The 19,540-nt window shown below is 44.6% G+C and overlaps 1 protein-coding gene across 1 annotated transcript in view; it reads right to left on the bottom strand.

Annotated features, from left to right (window-relative positions):
- Positions 1 to 19,540, bottom strand: part of LOC135918438 (glutamate receptor U1-like) — a 47,878-nt gene that overhangs the window by 15,132 nt on the left and 13,206 nt on the right. Inside the window, exons 2-3 of the mRNA XM_070533500.1 lie at positions 10,484 to 10,587; positions 10,267 to 10,357 (exon numbers count right to left, since the gene is read on the bottom strand). Of these exons, the coding sequence (XP_070389601.1) occupies positions 10,267 to 10,357; positions 10,484 to 10,587 (195 nt within the window). The remainder of the gene's footprint in view (positions 1 to 10,266; positions 10,358 to 10,483; positions 10,588 to 19,540) is intronic.

Here is a 19,540-nt window from a genome sequence, read left to right as displayed (position 1 = left end):
TGTGTTTCGATTTCTCGTGCAAATAATGTCCGCCTCTTTGAATAATCCTGCTCAAGGAATATAATTATGTAATCTGCAACAGGCTATTGTTGAAAATGTCATGAAGCTGATAACCCTGTATGTATAAGACATCCTAAACAGTTCAGATAATGCACAGCTTGTCCCGTACGCCGATAATACTGCAGTAATTCTTTCAACAACAGTTGAAGCTAAACAGAAGGCACAACCAATGACGTTCTCAAAAGTTTAAAGATCTCGGCAGACATCAATCGCCTAATAATAAACTCCACAGAAACAAGGGTAATTTTATACGACCAAAGGACAAAAATTATCGCAGCTGATTATTGTTCGTTTAGGCTACATATTTTGTAATCTCTGTAAAAACGTTTGGAGTTATTTTTCAGAACATTTACCATGGCATGATCATGATGAGTACATTCAATATAATATTTCTAGCACTCTCGGCATTGCATCAAGGCTGAGGCACATGCTTTCTGTCAAAGCTAAAATTCTGTTTTATAATTCATTTGTCTCTTCCCTTCGAGAGTATTGTAGCATTGTGTGGTGCACAAGTGGTGTTATAAATTTAAGGAAAGCTGCATGTGTCTCAGAAGAGAGCTGTCTGGTGTATAGCTAATGTTCCTTACCTCTATCCCACGTCTGGCCTTATTATTAAATATGATATTTGACATTTGTTTTGTTTGTTTGAGTACAAGTTAACAATAGTGCACAAATTCTTGCTCCATTACAACGAAAGTTAATCTGTCTCGTTAGGAAATTTGAAAGAAAATTCGTGTATAAAAAATACTAGGTTTGAAAGACCCGTTCTCAGAGTATGCGGTTATGCATAATCATTACCTCGCACGATGCCTATGCTAAAATAACAAACTATGCAAGCAGTATTTTCATCCTACATGCGCTTCTGCTAAATTCATTTAGTGTTTTTGTGAGGGCAATCCGCCCTACAATAGAAGTGGTCTCTTACTTTATTATTCGCATGAAAGTTTTTTATGTTTCCCACTGGTCTGCAGTGTAAAACAACGTTCTTGTATGCACACGGACTGTGATCACTGTTATAAGTATTTCTTTTTCTCCATGCACGATGTTCTACGGCAGCCTCACTGTCATGTAATAGGGCGTCGGGACCTCTGCTAAGTGGCTGCTGCGACGTGTGGTGCCGTCCTCTCCATTTGACAAAGGGAAATCAAGTAGATAAAAAATGCTGGTTCTCCGGTAATTGACAGTAGATGTGATCGCGAAATGGAAACCGGTGAAGCAGATTAATTGGTTGGAATCATTACGACGATCACTCACAGCCATATCACAACGATCATGACTAGTGTCCCTGTGTGTGCTCCCGCAGGGAGCTGAGTTGCGCATAGGTTCGCCATTATGTTCTAGCTAGGCAGTGAAGCCACTCCTCGCGCGTGCAGGAGGCAAATGCCGCGCGGTGTCCCATTTGCTTTTTGTGTGCTGGTCGCGAGCTACATGCGGCAATTGTTCGCAAGTGCTCCGCAAGATAGCGCCCTTTAATGCAGGTGACGCTCAAACCATTGGCGTAGCCCGAGGGTTCTTTTCTGTTGTTTCTTTGAGTATTTTCCCAATTGTACATAAATGTTCACTATGAAATAACTCCAGTTTCAATGTTAACCAACCACTCTGTATTTCCATCTCGTTTAGTGTTTATTTTATGCGCTGAGTGTCTTGTGCTCTCGAATGGGAGCAAGAATGGCGCAGACTTCTTGTCAGGCATTCAGTTGCCTTTTGGTCTGTGCCCTAGGCAACTGTACCATACGTTGTCTGAATAAACTCTTTACTCTTTGACTCAAAAAAGGTCGCAAACTCCTGAAATGTTTAGTTTGTATGTAGATATATATACGCACATATTTATTTATTTATTTATCTGCAGACTCTCTTGAGTCCAGGCAGGAGTTAGCACATACAATAAAAAAATGTTGATGCATCAAAAGAAGGATGCCTCATTGAAACATAGCTTCCAATATTGCGAGGAACACATCAACATTGGGGCTGTCAACAACGTCCCTCCGTAACAGATTCCAGACTGCTAATGTTATAGGGAAAAAAATGTGTGTTTGAATGTGTCAATATTTGTACAATACTTTTGGAGCTGTTTGCCATTATTGTAACCAGTGTTGGCGCGAGGCATAGGGGTTATGCAGGGAAACAAATCAATTGTTAAAAAAATCATGATACATGAGATGCAAGAACTACAACCTTGATTCGGCCCACCCTCACTGAAGCGACTCGACGCCAAGAAAACTAATCATTTCTGTACCTATTACAAACGAATCTTGCAGGCATCCTCATTATGTCCTCTAGCTTGGTAATATTCTGTTTTGTATGCGGGTCCCACAAGATTGATGCATACCCTAGGCTAGCCCTAACAAGGATTTTATAGGCCATCAGCTTAACTTGGAGCCGCGCGTTGCAAAGGTTGCGTCGGATGGCTCGTAGGGCTCGCAGTGCGGTACTGTATATGTTATCTATGTGGTCACTCCAACTTAACGGTCACGTGATTGTTACTCCCGAATACTTTATTGCGAGTACTTCCCTCATTGGTGTGCTTTCTATATAACAAGGGTGCGTCATGGAAGTAGTCTTGTTACAAATACGCAGTACATCGCGCATTTATTAATATTTAGAACCATCCCCCAGCCCTTTCACCAATTAGCAACACTAGTTAAATTGTCAATAATTCGAGTTTGGTGGGCGGGTGATCGAACCAATTTGTACAAGACACAGTCATCTGCGAAGAGAGATTTTTATATGCTGGTTGATAACGTTCGCAATATCATTAACATAAATAAGAAATAGGATAGGTCCCAGAACGGAGCCCTGGGGCACGCCTGATGTGACTGGAAGAAGTTCTGAAATGCCGTTATCAACTTGGACATACCGAAAACAGATGTCAAGATAAGCCTTAATGAAATGAACAACTTTGCCATGGATTACAATGTTAATAAGTGCTTGAAGAAGTTTACTGTGGGGTACTTCATCAAGCGCTTTGGCGAAATCCAGAAATATTGCGTCAAATTGGTTCGTATTGTTGATTGCAAGAAAGAAATCATGGCAAGTCGTTATTACCTGTGTGACTGTAGATAGTCTGCGCCGAAATCCATGCTGCGCATCTGATGCAAGCTTGTTATCTTCTAAAAACTGGCTAATGTGTTTGCAGATCAGATGCTCTAAAACTTTGCATGTTTACAGCATGTTTACTACATACAAACATAAGCACGAACGTACATATAAGGTGGGGGATGAGGTAGGACCCGTCCCCCGAAATGACATCTTGGCTACGGCTGTGGCTCGAACAACTAAAAAATTCGCGTGCAAACACGTTGTACTTCGCAATAAAAAGCAGTGCAATATCTTTCAGCATGCATATGAATTTTGCCGCCGAGGCTGGAAGGCAAGAATTGTTTTAAAGGGTGTTTAAAGAAAACGTCACGCACGTAATGTGGACAAAAATGTGAGGGCATTTAGGCTGCTGAAGCCAGCTGATTAACGATCGTCGCCACGAGAACTATCCGGCCTGCAGCTATGTCGGTGACCCTTAACAGGACGTCATTTATCACTAGCCGTCACTCAAAGCAGCTGCACGTTTTCGATCTTGTATGCGGTGCAGACACGTAGGTTTAAATGCATTTCAAATGTTTACATGCGCACATTTTATGTAAAGCTTATTTTTGCGATTCATTCATACCTCAGAGTAAACAGCTGCTTCGTAGCGGCAAATCTGCAATTCGAAAAAGAATGAAGTTGCAGAAGCTCCTAGATCAAATTTATTTCGTGCAAGGGAATGGATGACCAATGGCTGCTGGCAGGAGGGAAAGAGTGCTGGTTCTTGGAGCCTTGGGGAGACAATTCAAAGAATCTTGAGAGGCAACAAGCTATTAAGAGTAGCAATGGGTTATCTTTATTGAACGAATCACATCAAGATAACAAACTTGCAAAGTAATTATTCACACATTGCAGACTTTCATATGGCAACACATTTTTTTTTATGTCCTCGTACTTCTCAGGTTCATATGAACCTGGCAACGTTTATCACTAGAACGTTATCTAGTGAGGCGAGTCTAGCAGTGATATTGGAAGAATTAGAAGGCAGCAAAAGGGATATAATAGGACTCAGTGAAGTTAGGAGGCCAAAAGAAGCATATGCAGCGCTAAAAAGCGGGCACGTCCTGTGCTACCGGGGCTTAGCGGAAAGAAGAGAACTAGGAGTCGGATTCCTGATTAATAAGAATATAGCTGGTAACATACAGTAATTCTGTAGCATTAACGAGAGGGTGGCAGGTCTTGTTCTGAAACTTAATAGGAGGTACAAAATGAAGACTGTACAGGTCTACGCCCCTACATCCAGTCATGATGACCAGGAAGTCGAAAGCTTCTATGAAGACGTGCAATCGGCGATGGGTAGAGTGAAAACTAAATACACCATACTAATGGGCGACTTTAATGCCAAGGTAGGCAAGAAGCAGGCTGTAGACAAGGCAGTGGGGGAATATGGCATAGGCACTAGGAATAGCAGGGGAGAGTTATTAGTAGAGCTTGCGGAACAGAATAATATGAGGATAATGAACACCTTCTTCCGCAAGCGGGATAGACGAAAGTGGACGTGGAGGAGCCCGAACGGCGAGACTAGAAATGAAGTAGACTTCATACTCTGCGCTAACCCTGGCATCATACAAGATGTGGACGTACTCGGCAAGGTGCGCTGCAGTGACCACAGGATGGTAAGAACTCGAGTTAGCCTAGACCTGAGGAGGGAACGGAAGAAACTGGTACATAAGAAGCCGATCAATGAGTTAGCGGTAAGAGGGAAAATAGAGGAATTCCAGATCAAGCTACAGAACAGGTATTCGGCTTTAACTCAGGAAGAGGACCTTGAAGTTGAAGCAATGAACGACAATCTTGTGGGCATCATTAAGGAGTGTGCAATGGAAGTCGGTGGTATCTACGTTAGGCAGGATACCAGTAAACTATCGCAGGAGACGAAAGATCTGATCAAAAACCGCCAATGTATGAAAGCCTCTAACCCTACAGCTAAAATAGAACTGGCTGAACTTTCGAAGTTAATCAGCAAGTGTAAGACAGCTGACATAAAGAAGTATAATATGGATAGAATTGAACATGCTCTCAGGAACGGCGGAAGTATACTAACAGTGAAGAAGAAACTAGGAATTGGCAAGAATCAGATGTATGCGTTAAGAGACAAAGCCGGCAATATTATTACTAATATGGATGAGATAGTTCAAGTGGCTCAGGAGTTCTATAGAGATTTATACAGTACCAGTGGCGCCCACGACGATAGTGGAAGAGAAAGTAGACTACAGGAATTCGAAATCCCAAAGGTAACGCCGGAGGAAGTAAAGAAAGCCTTGGGAGATATGCAAAGGGAGAAGGCAGCTGGGGAGGATCAGGTAAATGCAGATTTGTTGAAGGATGGGGGGCAGATTGTTCTAGAGAAACTGGCCACCCTGTATACGCAATGCCTCATGACCTCGAGCGTACCGGAATCTTGGAAGAACAATAACATAATCCTAATACATAAGAAAGGGGATGCCAAAGACTTCAAAAATTATAGGCCGATCAGCTTACTGTCCGTTGCCTACAAACTATTTACTAAGGTAATCGCAAACAGAATCAGGAACACCTTAGACTTCTGTCAAGCAAAGGACCAGGCAGGATTCCGTAAGGCTACTCAATAATAGATCATATTCACACTATCAATCAGGTGATAGAGGAATGTGCGGAATAAAACCAACCCCTATATATAGCTTTCATTGATTACGAGAAAGCATTCGATTTTGTCGAAACCTCAGCAGTCATGGAGGCATTACGGAATCAGGGTGTAGACGAGCCGTATTGTAAAAATACTCAAAGATATCCATAGCGGCTCCACAGCCACCGTAGTCCTCCATAAAGAAAACAACAAAATCCCAATAATGAAAGGCGTCAGGCAGGGAGATACGATCTCTCTAATGCTATTCACAGCGTGTTTACAGGAGGTATTCAGAGACCTGGATTGAGAAGAATTGGGGATAAAAGTTAATGGAGAATACCTTAGTAACTTGCAATTCGCTGATGATATTGCCTTGCTTAGCAACTCAGCGGACCAACTGCAACGCATGCTCACTGACCTGGAGCGGCAAAGCAGAAGAGTGGGTCTAAAAATTAATCTGCAGAAAACTAAAGTAAGGTTTAACAGTCTCGGAAGAGAACAGCAATTTACAATAGGCAGCGAGGCACTGGAAGTCGTAAGGGAATACATCTTCTTAGGGCAGGCAGTGACGGTGGATCCGGATCATGAGACGGAAATAATCAGAAGAATAAGAATGGGCTGGGGTGCGTTTGGCAGGCATTCTCAGATCGTGAACAGCAGGTTGCCATTATCCCTCAAGAGGAAAGTGTATAATAGCTGTCTCTTACCAGTACTCACCTACGGGGCAGAAACCTGGAGGCTTACGAAAAGGGTTCTACTCAAATTGAGGACGACGCAACGAGCTATGGAAATAATAATGATAGGTGTAACGTTAAGGGATAAGAAAAGAGCAGATTGGTTGACGGAACAAACGCGAGTTAATGACATCTTAGTTGAAATCAAGAAAAAGAAATGGGCATGGGCAGGACATGTAATGAGGAGGGAAGATTACCGATGGTCATTAAGGGTTACGGACGGGATTCCAAGGGAAGGGAAGCGTAGCAGGGGGCGGCAGAAAGTTAGGTGGGTGGATGAGATTAAGAAGTTTGCAGGGACGGCATGGCCACAATTTGTACATGACCGGGGTTGTTGGAGAAGTATGGGAGAGGCTTTTGCCCTGCAGGGGGCGCAACGAGGCTGATGATGATGATGACTTCTCAGAGGCGAGTACACTGTATAGCGTTAATAGGCTTTGACCACAAAGCTAGGTGAGAAAGTTCTGTGACCTACTGCATCAGAGGCAAGGAAAGTTCCCGTCATTCAACAGTGCATTCAGCCTACTGCCGCCCACATGAAACAGAATTTCATTTCATTTATTTTCACTTTAAAGGCCCGAAGGCATTACATAAGGGGGGGGGGGTACAAGGTGTAATATACTATTCAACAAAATCCGAAAGCGAAGAAAAAACGCAGTACCGCAGGTAAACAATCCAAAAGGAATGACAATGTTACAAAGCGGGATATAAAAGAGCATTCTAAAACGGCATAGGAAGAGTATATTCGGTTAGGTTGCCACACAAGATTGTTTAGTATATTGCGGAAAGTTTGTCGGTTACTGCGCGTGACTATATTATCGAGTAGGTTCTTCCCTAGTGTTATACCATTGGGAAAGAATGAGTTATTCATGGCAGAACTGGGGCCGTTGATTGGTGCTATAGGATGGCTGTGGTTCGATGTGATGGTTGCAGAAGGACGTGTCGTAATTGAGGGTGATAGAAAAAACCGTAGATAAGGCACAGTCAGGAAACGATACCAGGAGATTCAAGGGACGGCAGACTCAGTGATTCTTTCAGTGTGGTGATGCTGGTATCGTTGGAGTACTGGGAGCATTGAAAACGGGCGGAGCAATTTTGGATTCTTTCTAAATAGTTAATAAGATAGGTTTGTGAGAGGTGCCAAATTGTAGAAGCCTACTCGAGTTTCGGTCGTATGAAAGTTTGACAAGCTATGTTTTTTATGTCCGGTGATGCTAATTTCAAGTTGCTGCGATTGTATCCGATTGTGCGCGAGGCTTCTGCGCAGATGGATGGAATATGGGTTGACCATGACAGCGACGGTGACATATGCACTCTGAGATATTTGAATGACGATGTATGGCTAAGCAGAAATTACTTGATCCTATAGGTGTAATGTGCTGCGCTGATTTTGCGGGTGAAAGACATCATTTTACATTTACTAAAGTTTAACGTCATGAGTGATTTATAACAAGAAGTGGCAATTAATCCTAGATCATGTCTAAGTGTAGTTCTGTCGTCTAGATTACGGATTGGAGAGTATAAAACGTAATCATCGGCAAAGAGTCCTAACCTGGTTAGTATGTTAGTGGGCAAGTCATTTATGTATATTAGGAAGAGAAGCGGGGAGAGACAGACACCTTGGGGTCCGCCTGACGTTACGTCAGAGAAAGGCGAGTCGTAGTTATTAGCGGTTGTGAAGTGCTTTCCGTTTTTCAAAAACGTTTCTAGCCAGGAAATTATGCTGGGAGGCACTCCAAGGTTGCACAGTTTAGAGAGTAATTGTTAATGAGAGACACGGTCGAATTCCTTAGAAAAATCTAAATATATGGCATCAATTTAAGGGTTTTATTCCATATAATGTAGTATATCGTGCGTGAATTCTACCAGTTGAGTTCCACACGACAACTGTTTCTGGAAACCGTGTTGGTGAAGAAAGGAAAAATTGATGGATTCCAGATAGGTCATTAGGTTTGTAGTTATGATATATTCGAGCATTTTCCTTGGGATGCTGGTTAAGTCTGGTTAAGTGACGGTAGTCTGCTGGGATCGCGCGATTAGCTTATTTAAAAATTGGGATAACCTGAGGTTTCTTCCAATCGTCAGCGACGTTTCCTGTTTGTAGTGATCGCGTGAAGATCCAAGTGTAGTATCTGGCTTGAGACTGATATCGTGCCTTTTAGTAATTTGCTGTTAATATTGTCACTGTTAATATTGTAATTCACCAAAGCATTACCTACACTTCCCGCAAGTTTTATTGAACAACTTATTGTGGCACTTGTTGATACTTGAAGCTCACAAGTTAGCATTCATAGATTTGTTGCTTAGCTTCTGACAGCAATTAGTTTAAAAAGTAAATAGACCTAAGTACTTCTAGAAAATAAATTAGGAATATATTCAATCTTACTGATCTCAATGTTTTTGCTTACTACAAAGCAATGAACACTTTCACATCAATGAAAGTTCCATGAAAAATGAGAACGCCGACCAAAAATAACATAAGAAACAGAGCAGAGAAAAAGGATGGTGCAGCGGGCAAACTGTATCTGATAGTATTTACTCTGCTTTGAAAACGCTGTTCTATAGCCGCATAATCAGAACAACCGTACAAGCAACACAGCTAATTGGGCGAGTTGGCAGGTCAACATTTTTGGCACAAATATGTGACACAGACGTGTCGTCCATTCTGTCGTGTGTTATGGGTCGCGCTGCGCATATAAGCCAAAAATGTTCGAAGTGAACAACCTATCATGCCAGGCGCACAAGTCTCAGCGTGAACAGGGCCGTTAGTCTAGATAAATGCTGCTTTACGTGTAAGCACAAGGCGAACTCACCTCGCGCATCCATTTCGGAGCCGGGGCCGGTCTCGGCCCATGGGCAGTAGCCGCAGCAATCGCTGGCGCACGTCTGCTCGTCCGCACGGCAGCGCGTAAAAAGCTTTGCGACCTTCCGTTCGGTTTGGTGCGCTGCACCCCGTCATACTGGAGTACAAGGGTCAGTATGATGCGTTTCGTATGACTCCACCAAGGTCCATTACTCAACATTGTCGAATACCGTACGTGCAACCCGGAGCCGATGAATATAACACACGCTCGACAATTCAATGATTGCATTGTCGATGGCATTGATGGAAACGGCTAGTCGGCGTCGCGACCACACAGTCAGCTTCGCAGCAGAGCAGTTGAACATCGACGTCATTTTGCACCGCGTGATAGCGCTTGGCGAATAGGGCTGCGATCGCCGTCTGAAAAGTTACGCGCCACTCAGGTGCCTGCGGGGACGTGCACCGGGATCTCACCACGATCCCCGGCGCGGCGGCCTCGCCACGCAGCGTGGCGCCATCAACCGAAACAGGCGGCGCAAAACTCGCGCCGCGGAACTCGCGGAGCGCTGGCGTTGAAAAGAGCGCAGGTCTCAGCGCCAGAACATGACCGTCAAGTGTACGGCGCACTGTATCTGCCCTTTGAACATTTTTATTGGAAATGAGAAATAAAAATTCAGTGTACTAGAAGTTACAGCTTGACGAATTGGAAGCTGAAGAAATCGGAAGTAATATTTTTCGTACTTGTTTGGGAAGGTACTGGCGTAGATATTGCTGTCCTGTACAAAGGGTTGGGGGCCAGAGACCGTATTTTCTTGAGTTTGGCTAGTTTCCCGGACCACATCCTTTTGTTCTTGCAACGATGCCCGGATGTTTTCGTCTGAGTGCCCGGATAACGGCTTTCGCTCAAGGTCACTGGAAGGTCGCTGACAATGCTGGCTAAAATCATTACACTCTTAATACAGTAAATGTAAAGGCACACGTACGTTGCGGACCACCATACCGAACTGCCCAGCCCATCGGCCTTGCGCATCCCGAGCACCCCAGCTGTAGTCGGGTGGCAGCTTGACCACGTACCTGGGCCACACAGTAGCACAATGACAGCTCGAAATGTGCACATCTTAAATTAGAGGTCCGAAAGTGTATCTCATGCACACTGCAGTTTTAATCATCCCGTCGAATGGTGCGAGGGTGTGGTCTCACTTGAAGCCCATGGCCTCGACGACCAGGTCGAACATGAAACCCGAGATGCCGGCAAACCTGGGCGTTCCGTCGGGCTGCATCACCACGGTCGACATTGGGGGCATCTGCAATGTATACCACACTGGCAGTGAGACCTGGGCTCAGACGATCCACGGACCATGTGTGGATCGATATTAGCCATACTGAGCGGGTGTGTCGCGCAAGCATTGACACCACCGAAAGAGCAAACTGCGCATGTAAGCCATATTTCTCTTTTATTCTAATCTGACTGAAGCTAAACATTTTCAATAGAAACAGATAGTGCTGAGAACGCATTATTCATTAAATATAACTGCAATTGCCCTTTCCTTTCTCCTTACTATTGTCGGAGCCGTAGCCTCATGGTTGCGTTCCCGCCATTTGAAAGCGTTCTCCTCACACTTGGTAGCCATTTTTTTAAAGGGTCAAACGCTCATGCAAAGAAGCAGCGCACTATTATCGAAGCACCGTAACAGTAAATACAGCGTAGAATAATTGGGTTGGCCGGCTCTTCCACTGCTCCAATTCGGTGTTGTCCAAACGCTCCTGGCCAGGGGGGCTGCTTTCGGCCTACGCAAGTCTTCGCGCTAGAAATGCCCGCGCTCACACAGGCAACCAATGTTTATTCTGCCTCATTATTGAAAAGATTCTGCGACTTATCAGAAAACGCTGGTATCGCATATTTGGACCGTTCTAGATGGAGGCAATATACACCAGACCTGGTCTTTAAGAAATATTTTTATTGTCTATCATCTTTCGTGGCGCTTACAATACCGTTCTCTTTATGGATGCAGGTTTACGGAGTCCAGAAATCAACCTTCATGCCGAAAGGACGAGGTTCATTCCTGTTTGTGAAGCCGTTGTATAGAACCACGCTTGAACAAGGAAAGTGTCACCGGAGCGAACGCTGCGACAAGGGGAATACCTTCATTAGGGCAGCTCTTGCAGCCCTGGTTAAGACAAGTTCCCTTGTTATTACGTTGACTCAAGTGAAATGTTTGCAGCGAAGATGTTAAAAGCTACTTTCGCCAGGATCGTGTCCGTGTGTTAACACAATACTGTCATCATCATCACAATTAGCTCCAGCATCGTCCTCTTCTTCCACAGCTGGCCTGTCGGTGCGAGCGCACTCGTTTCTGTGCTGCCCCTTTCGTTGTCATAATTAATTAAGAAACACAAAGACGTAACCAATTTTACAGTGAAGCTGTTAAGGGCTAGTTTCCCCAGGATCATGTCCGTGTGTACACACAAAACACCCAATACGTGGGCCGATCCCGAAGATTGCGGAAGAGCGGGGCGACCCGCGGCAGAGGTGAAGAAGGGCGTTAAGCACTACCCCAACTTGGGGCGATCCAGAAGTTAGTGCACTACCGGGCCGACCAGCGATGGAGGTTAAGCAGGCGCTAAGCACTCTCCGTACGTTGGCCGATCCCGTAGATATATAGGGCAACACAAGGCCGACCAGCGTTGGAGGTGAAGTAGGCGTTAAGCACTCTCTGTACGTGGGCCGGTCCCAAAGATAGTGTAATGATGGACCCACCGGCGCGGAGGTGCCGTTCGCCATTAAGGAGCCCACATACAGTTTCGCTGGTCATCCTTCTTCACAGAGTGGAAAGCCACTAAGCTTTTTGCCCAACAACTGTGTGTCTCATCAAGCCGCTTTTTCCCTGCGACCTCTTGGTATGAAGTCCTGTAGAGTTACATGGAACTTCATTCGGGCACATGAGGTCTCAAAGCATGGTTACCACTGCCTCACCTGGCGACAACGCCTTTCACTGGGCACCCATTAGATCTATGCATTGGCTAAGCTCCCCGCGTTTGCCTATCCTCCTCTTCTCATGCTCACTGCAAGGTGTCAAGATCTGTTGTTTGAACTTTTGAAGTGAGGCAGGCCTTGGTGGCGTTCGAGCTCACCTCCTTCCTCTCCCGCGGCGGATTGGATAGATTCTATAGAAGAGTAGATTCTCAGGCATGTGCTGTTCTTGCCGTTGTACTCTGAGCGGTCAGCCAGCAGGAAACAGCGATAAAGGGGCCGACAATCATTTTCTATGGTGTACGTATCTTTTTTTATTGCCGCGGGAAGCTTAAGCGTCAAAGTGTCATATTATGCAGTGGTAACGTGGAAAATGTTCCGGAACATTTGTTAATCATTTCTCTTTTATTAATATACGTCATATCATTGCATTCCTGCGCTGAAAAAAATGATACTAAGCGCGATAGCTATTGTACACTGGCACTGGTGGGAAGCGGACGACAAGCATGATCACAAGAAATTAATTCTTGTGCTTATCCAGCCGTGAGGAGGTAGGAGGTTCATGCATGTGGTTCATGCTTTGTAAAATGTTGCATTTATTCTGCAATAATAGCTACATGCTTTCGTGGCTTCCTGTGAAACTGTTTTTTTTTAAATACAAGTCAGGCCAAGCGCTTCTTAGCGAAGCGAAGTGTTGAAAAGCCATACTACGCCTTTTTAGGGGTTAGGAGCAGTTCAACCTGCTGCCGTAGCCACATCCACGCTCTTGATGTCGGAAGCATGTTTTCTCTTGAAAACTTGAGCGAACTGGAGCTAGAAATTGCAATCCGTGTGCGTGATGAGCACTTCACTCCTTACAAAATAGCATTCGAAATAGCGTAATGCAACAAGTGACACGATGATTCTGACGTTCTACTCATTGCCACGAAGGCAGCGCCGCTTGTAAGCCTGAACACTTCTTACAATATACGACGGATAACATAAATCACAGATGCCTTTAAAATATACAAAAACTGAAATAAACAATACGTATTGTGCCCATAACAGCAGCCGACTTACATACAGTAGCCTGTGGGAACGTGGCGGGCTATCAACGCTATTGTACCGAAATGTTTTTTTCGTATCTTCATTATATTCCGCCATTGCATCTCTACTTGCTTACCGAGGCATGAGTCGTAGCTAATGATTGTAGAGGGTGCTGCCCCTAAAACCAGCTTAGAGCTGATAAAGCGTCCAACAACCCTGTGCTTCGAATGCGTACGTATTGGCTGACGCGCGGCAATGAATGACTTGGGTTTTTGCTTCCGGAAGGGCGTGTGTGCGGTGTGTGTCGGCTAAGTCTACGCTGCTACGGGTCTTTTGTTTGGCCCGTAGCAGGCGCAACAATGATCTTTTTGTACCACTCGTCAACTATTTTTAAACCGCTCAACGTGATGATGATATTTTTTGAACCCCTCGACTAGACGCCGCTTTCTTATGGTATGAACCATACCCGAAGTGGCTCATTCCGCCGTAACCAAGGGAAGATGCAAGAGCTGAATATAAATGAAATCGCGAAAAAAAGTACGAAAAAACAGAAAGAAAGGAAACATCGACATCAGGAATGGCTCATGCCCACATGAGCAAGCAAACATGCAGTGGCTGAATATGAATGAAGAATCAGAACAGAAAAAACGGAAGATGGAACGAAAGCAGGAACGAAAGAAAGAACGAACAAAACAACAAAGAAAGAAATAGAGAACGAGAGATGCTCGCGTGTGTCACTGAGGAAATCCACCTACAAAGCTATGCGTTTACTTCAAGCTGCAACTCGTTATGTCTTGCAATAAGTCTGGCCCCTCCGATAGGGTAACTTAGGGCATTACACGTCTGCAGCTGGCTTTCGCCTTCCTGTGCTGCACGAGTGCAATGTGCTGCCGTTTCTTTGATGGTCTGCCTTTACTAAATCAAAATTATAGCTCCTGTTCCACAGGATGATCGATCTTTTCGCTATAAGTCATGGCATTTTAATTTCCACCAAAATATAATGACACCTCCAGGGCGATTTCAGTGCCTGTAGAGGAGAACTAGGCACGTGAGAGGACATTCAGGCGCTTTAGATTTCGGTCTGGCTTGTTCGGTCGCCTCTTCTGCTGCTACTTGTTGCGAGGGCCCATGTAAAAGCATAGTGGGTGACCGGGTAGCCCACAGCTGGTGTCAAAACGTCGCATTGTCCTGCTCTCACGTGATTATCTTCAACATCAAAACATCACGACACAGCAGAAACTATGTCAAAGCCGCCAATGAAAAATCTATTGTATTAGATTATGTAGAGCACTTGGACGCTTGCCAACATTTCTGAAAGGGTTCAAAGGTGAATGACTTTCATTTAACGCGAAGAGTGGATACTCAAATGAACGCTCCGTTACCTTCATTCCGTACGATGGCAGGGTAAACAGTCGAAAGTATCTCTAGAGGAAAGTCGAGTGAGTAATTTGGTGGATGGAATATTTTGACCATTTGGACCAACGAATATATTGAACGCATGCTCTAGGTTTCCACCTTCGAGTAGACAGTAGACAGAGTGGGCACGGCGAAACCGCAGGGATCATGCCGCTCACCAAACGATTTATGTTCCTTCCCCAGGTTTTGCTGTTTGTCAGCGCCGTTTCATCGACTACAGCAAATTCGTCGACAGTGCTCCCAGTGTGTGACGTGGACGACAGCCGCTCCTCTTTTCCTCACTTCCTATCTGCCGACCTACATCTGCGCATGTTCCATACTGCGCACGCCAAATCACCGCCTGTGACCACATCGGATTGGGATATAAAAGACAGTCCGCACCTTTTCTTCGTCAGTGGGCACGGCGAAACCGAAGGGATCATGCCGCTCACCAAACGATTTATGCTCCTTCTCCAGGTTTTGCTGTTTGTCAGCGCCGGTTCATCGACTACAGCAATTTCGTCGACAGTGCTTCCAGTGTGTGACGTGGACGACAGCCGCTCCTCTTTTCCTCACTCCCTATCTGCCGACCTACATCGGCGCATGTTCCATACTGCGCACGCCAAATCACCGCCTGTGACCACATCGGATTGGGATATAAAAGACAGTCCGCACCTTTTCTTCGTCAGTGGGCACGGCGAAACCGAAGGGATCATGCCGCTCACCAAACGATTTATGTTCCTTCTCCAGGTTTTGCTGTTTGTCAGCGCCGTTTCATCGACTACAGCAAATTCGTCGACAGTGCTCCCAGTGTGTGACGTGGACGACAGCCGCTCCTCTTTTCCTCACTTCCTATCTGCCGACCTACATCGGCGCATGTTCCATACTGCGCACGCCAAATCACCGCCTGTGACCACATCGGATTGGGATATAAAAGACAGTCCGCACCTTTTCTTCGTCAGTGGGCACGGCGAAACCGAAGGGACCATGCCGCTCACCAAACGATTTATGTTCCTTCCCCAGGTTTTGCTGTTTGTCAGCGCCGTTTCATCGACTACAGCAATTTCGTCGACAGTGCTCCCAGTGTGTGACGTGGACGACAGCTGCTCCTCTTTTCCTCACTTCCTATCTGCCGACCTACATCGGCGCATGTTCCATACTGCGCACGCCAAATCACCGCCTGTGACCACATCGGATTGGGATATAAAAGACAGTCCGCACCTTTTCTTCGTCAGTGGGCACGGCGAAACCGAAGGGATCATGCCGCTCACCAAACGATTTATGTTCCTTCCCCAGGTTAGCTTGTCTGTTTCAACATTCCGCAGTAGCGATATTACATTGGTGGTTTTGCCGTGCCCACGGACATGCTTGTCAATTTCTTACGACTGTTTCTGTGTGTGTAAATTGCTTGTCTGTGGAGACATTGAAGAAAACCCAGGACCCACAGTTGAACAAATGTTTGAAAGCCTTCAGTCAAGGCAAGCAAGCATATTAACTGAGCTAACTGGTATTCGGGAGCGTCTTACATCGAATGAACAAGCCGTCGCCACTCTTAATACACGATTGAATGCAATCGATAAGCTTGTGCTAGAAATTAGCAAAAAAACCTCTCAAATTCAAACACTAGAAGACAAAATTCGGTCTTTAGATCAAGTAGTTATGAAACAGAACGAAAAAATAGCTCACCTTGAAGACCGCAGTCGCCGATCAAACTTAGTTGTTTTTGGCGTTAAAGAGCAAGACGATGAAGATGATAAAACGTTACGAAAATCGGTCATTGATGATATCTTTTCAAAAAAACTGCAGCAATCATGCAATTCTATCGCGCGTATTCATCGTCTTGGAAGACAGCCAGGAAAAAGACCAGTTATCGTATATTTCCAAGACTTTTTGGAAGAAGAGGCCGTTTTTCGAAACGTGCGTAAGCTTAAGGTATAGTGGTATATGTATCCAGAATGATTACAGCAGGGAAACTGTCAAACGCGATGTCGACAATGGAAAACGTGCTTTTCTTATCAATGACAAACTGAAATTTGATGGCTGCGTTTATGCTTGGGATGACAGCACATCTCAACGAGTTGTTGTGAGCCGCGAAAACAAAACTTCTAGTAATGCGTGACAGAACACGTGCGCCATTTCTAAAATCTTGCGGGTGCAAATTTCAATGCCAGAAGTATAATAAATAAGGTAGAACAACTTGAATGCCTTCTTTTCAGATACGACCCCGATATAGCAATTGTCACAGAAACCTGGCTGCATGATGGTGTTAGCAACGAAATACTGGTATCACCATCACATAAGATTTTCCGTCGGGACCGTGGATCGAGGGGAGGAGGTGTTGCGATTATTCTAAAAAGCACGTTTTCCGCAGAAATACTTCCTCAGATCGAAAACCACGAGAGTCTCTTTTTGAAAGTTAATTGTTGGGGACATGTAGTTCTGGTATGCGCGGCTTATAGGTCACCATCATCCCCTCCCGAGTTCTTGTCCTCGCTGCGTGACTATATGGCTGTGCTGAAACCCCGGAAAATTATAATGGCGGGCGATTTCAACCTACCCGCAGTTAATTGGCTGCACAGGCCAGAGATGCAGCTGGCCGATAGCCCTCTTCTTGACATAATGTTTGCATGTGACATGAAACAAGTTGTGCTTGAAAACACGCGTGACAATGTTGATACTAGTTCAATTTTGGATCTTGTATTCCTTAGCAAAAATATGACAGAGCTCGATGTCCGAGTGGAGGAGGGCATATCGGACCACAAGCTTGTGCTGGTCAGTAGTAGGCTTGATAGTTGTGAAAGGAAGCACGTTAAGCCCTGAAAAACTGTTAAAGACTTTACTAATGCCAATGATCAATCTATCCTTGATGAACTTTGGAAGCTGGTCGACAACTTACCAAAAACTGATGTTACTTCACTATGGCGTGCGTTTGTGACCTGCGTTAACTACTGTATTGATGCCTTCGTGCCGACAAAACTTATTAAACCACAACGAAGAAACCCATGGATTGACAGAAAAATTATGCATATAAAACGCAGGTTAAAACGCGCCAAAAAACACCGGAACAAAAATCCTGAAGTTATTAGCCACCTGCAAGTCCAGCTTTCAGACGCATTGTATTTTGCCCGTCAAAAATATTTTTCCACTACTTTGCCTAATTACATAAAAAACCAGTCCCGATATATTTTGGCGATATCTTAGCAGCGCAAACACACATTTGCAAGAAATAAGGCAACGCGACATTGTGATCACCGACCCTCAGGAAATATCTAACATAATGAATGAATATTTCCATTCTGTGTTCACCCGCGCTGATAGAGCCGTGGATGCTCCTTCTTCTCTGTGCCAAGTGTGAGACTTCATATCTTTTGAAGGCGTGTTTTCCTTATTGCTTAATGTTAAAGAAAAATCTTCTGGGGGACCGGATGGCATACCAAATTCTTTTCTTCGCCGTTACGCCGAGCCTGTTGCACACATCTTAACAGCTGTCTGTGCTTTATCTATGACCACAGCGATTTTACCTGATGACTGGCGTGTGGCTCGTGTCATTGCAGTTCACAAGAAGGGTGATCGCCTAAGCATTGAAAACTATCGTCCCATTTCGTTGACATCCACGTGCTGTAAAACACTAGAACACATCATCGCTCATTATATAACTAATTTTCTTGAAAGTAACAACTTGCTCTCCCCATTTCAGCATGGCTTTCGAAAGAAACTGTCGACATCTACGCAACTTTTAACAACTATTCACGAAATCGCTCTAACGCTTGATTCTTCCGGACAAGTTGATCTAATTTTCCTTGATTTCAGTAAAGCGTTTGATCGCGTCCCTCATGGTAAACTTCTTGAAAAACTTACTAAGCTCGGCCTTCCTGCATTTATCATCAATTGGATAAGAGCCTACCTTTCAAACCGTAGCCAGTTCGTAGACGTTAACGGCCATGCTTCTACTGTATTACCAGTTCCGTCCGGAGTACCTCAAGGAAGCGTACTCGGCCCGATCCTTTTCCTAATCTATGTTAATGATATAACTAGCACAATTAATCCACACGTTAACATCAGATTGTTCGCAGATGATTGTCTTGTCTTTAAAGAGATTACTTGCCGTGATGATCATGTTCACTTAAGCACTAGCTTAGTCAGACTTAATGAATGGTGCACCACCTGGTCTATGACCCTAAATGCTGACAGAACTGTCTTACTTCGTGTCACGAACAAAAAGAAACCTATCACATTTCCATATTGCGTCAATAGTACACAAATAAAAGAATTCTCTGAATATAAATATCTAGGCGTAACGATTACCAACACTCTATCGTGGTCGAAACACATTGCGAATGTTTGTGCATCTGCCTCTCGAAAGCTGGGCTTTCTGCGTCATAAACTGAAAACAGCACCTTCAAATTTAAAACTTCTAGCATACAGAACTTATATATTGCCAAAACTAGAATACGCCTCAATGGACCCGTATTACATGAACGATAAGCATAAGCTTGAAATGGTTCAGAGGCGAGCAGTACGGTTCATTTTCAACAAGTTTAGGTCTACTGATTCGCCGTCAAAACTAATGACCGAAAACGATATCCCTACCTTAGAAGCGCGAAGAACTGTGGCACGACTAAATTTCTTTTCACGATGTACGACAAGTCGCTTGAATTTAATGGACGAACATACATTCAACCTTACCTGTCACACGCGTCTCGACACCGTCACGCTCACAGCTTGCTCCCTTTCCGTGCAAGCACTAACCTCTTTAAAAATTCATTCTTTCCTCGTACAGTTGTTCAGTGGAATGATCTGCCCTCAGAAATTTTCTCTGCTGATAATTTTGAGCAGGCACTACTCATGTATTTTGCACAATGATA

This window comes from Dermacentor albipictus, chromosome 2 (genome assembly GCF_038994185.2).
Source record: "Dermacentor albipictus isolate Rhodes 1998 colony chromosome 2, USDA_Dalb.pri_finalv2, whole genome shotgun sequence".
NCBI lineage: Eukaryota > Metazoa > Arthropoda > Arachnida > Ixodida > Ixodidae > Dermacentor > Dermacentor albipictus.
The sequence above is the reverse complement of the archived record's forward strand: the minus strand, read 5'-3'. Positions and strand labels throughout refer to the sequence as shown.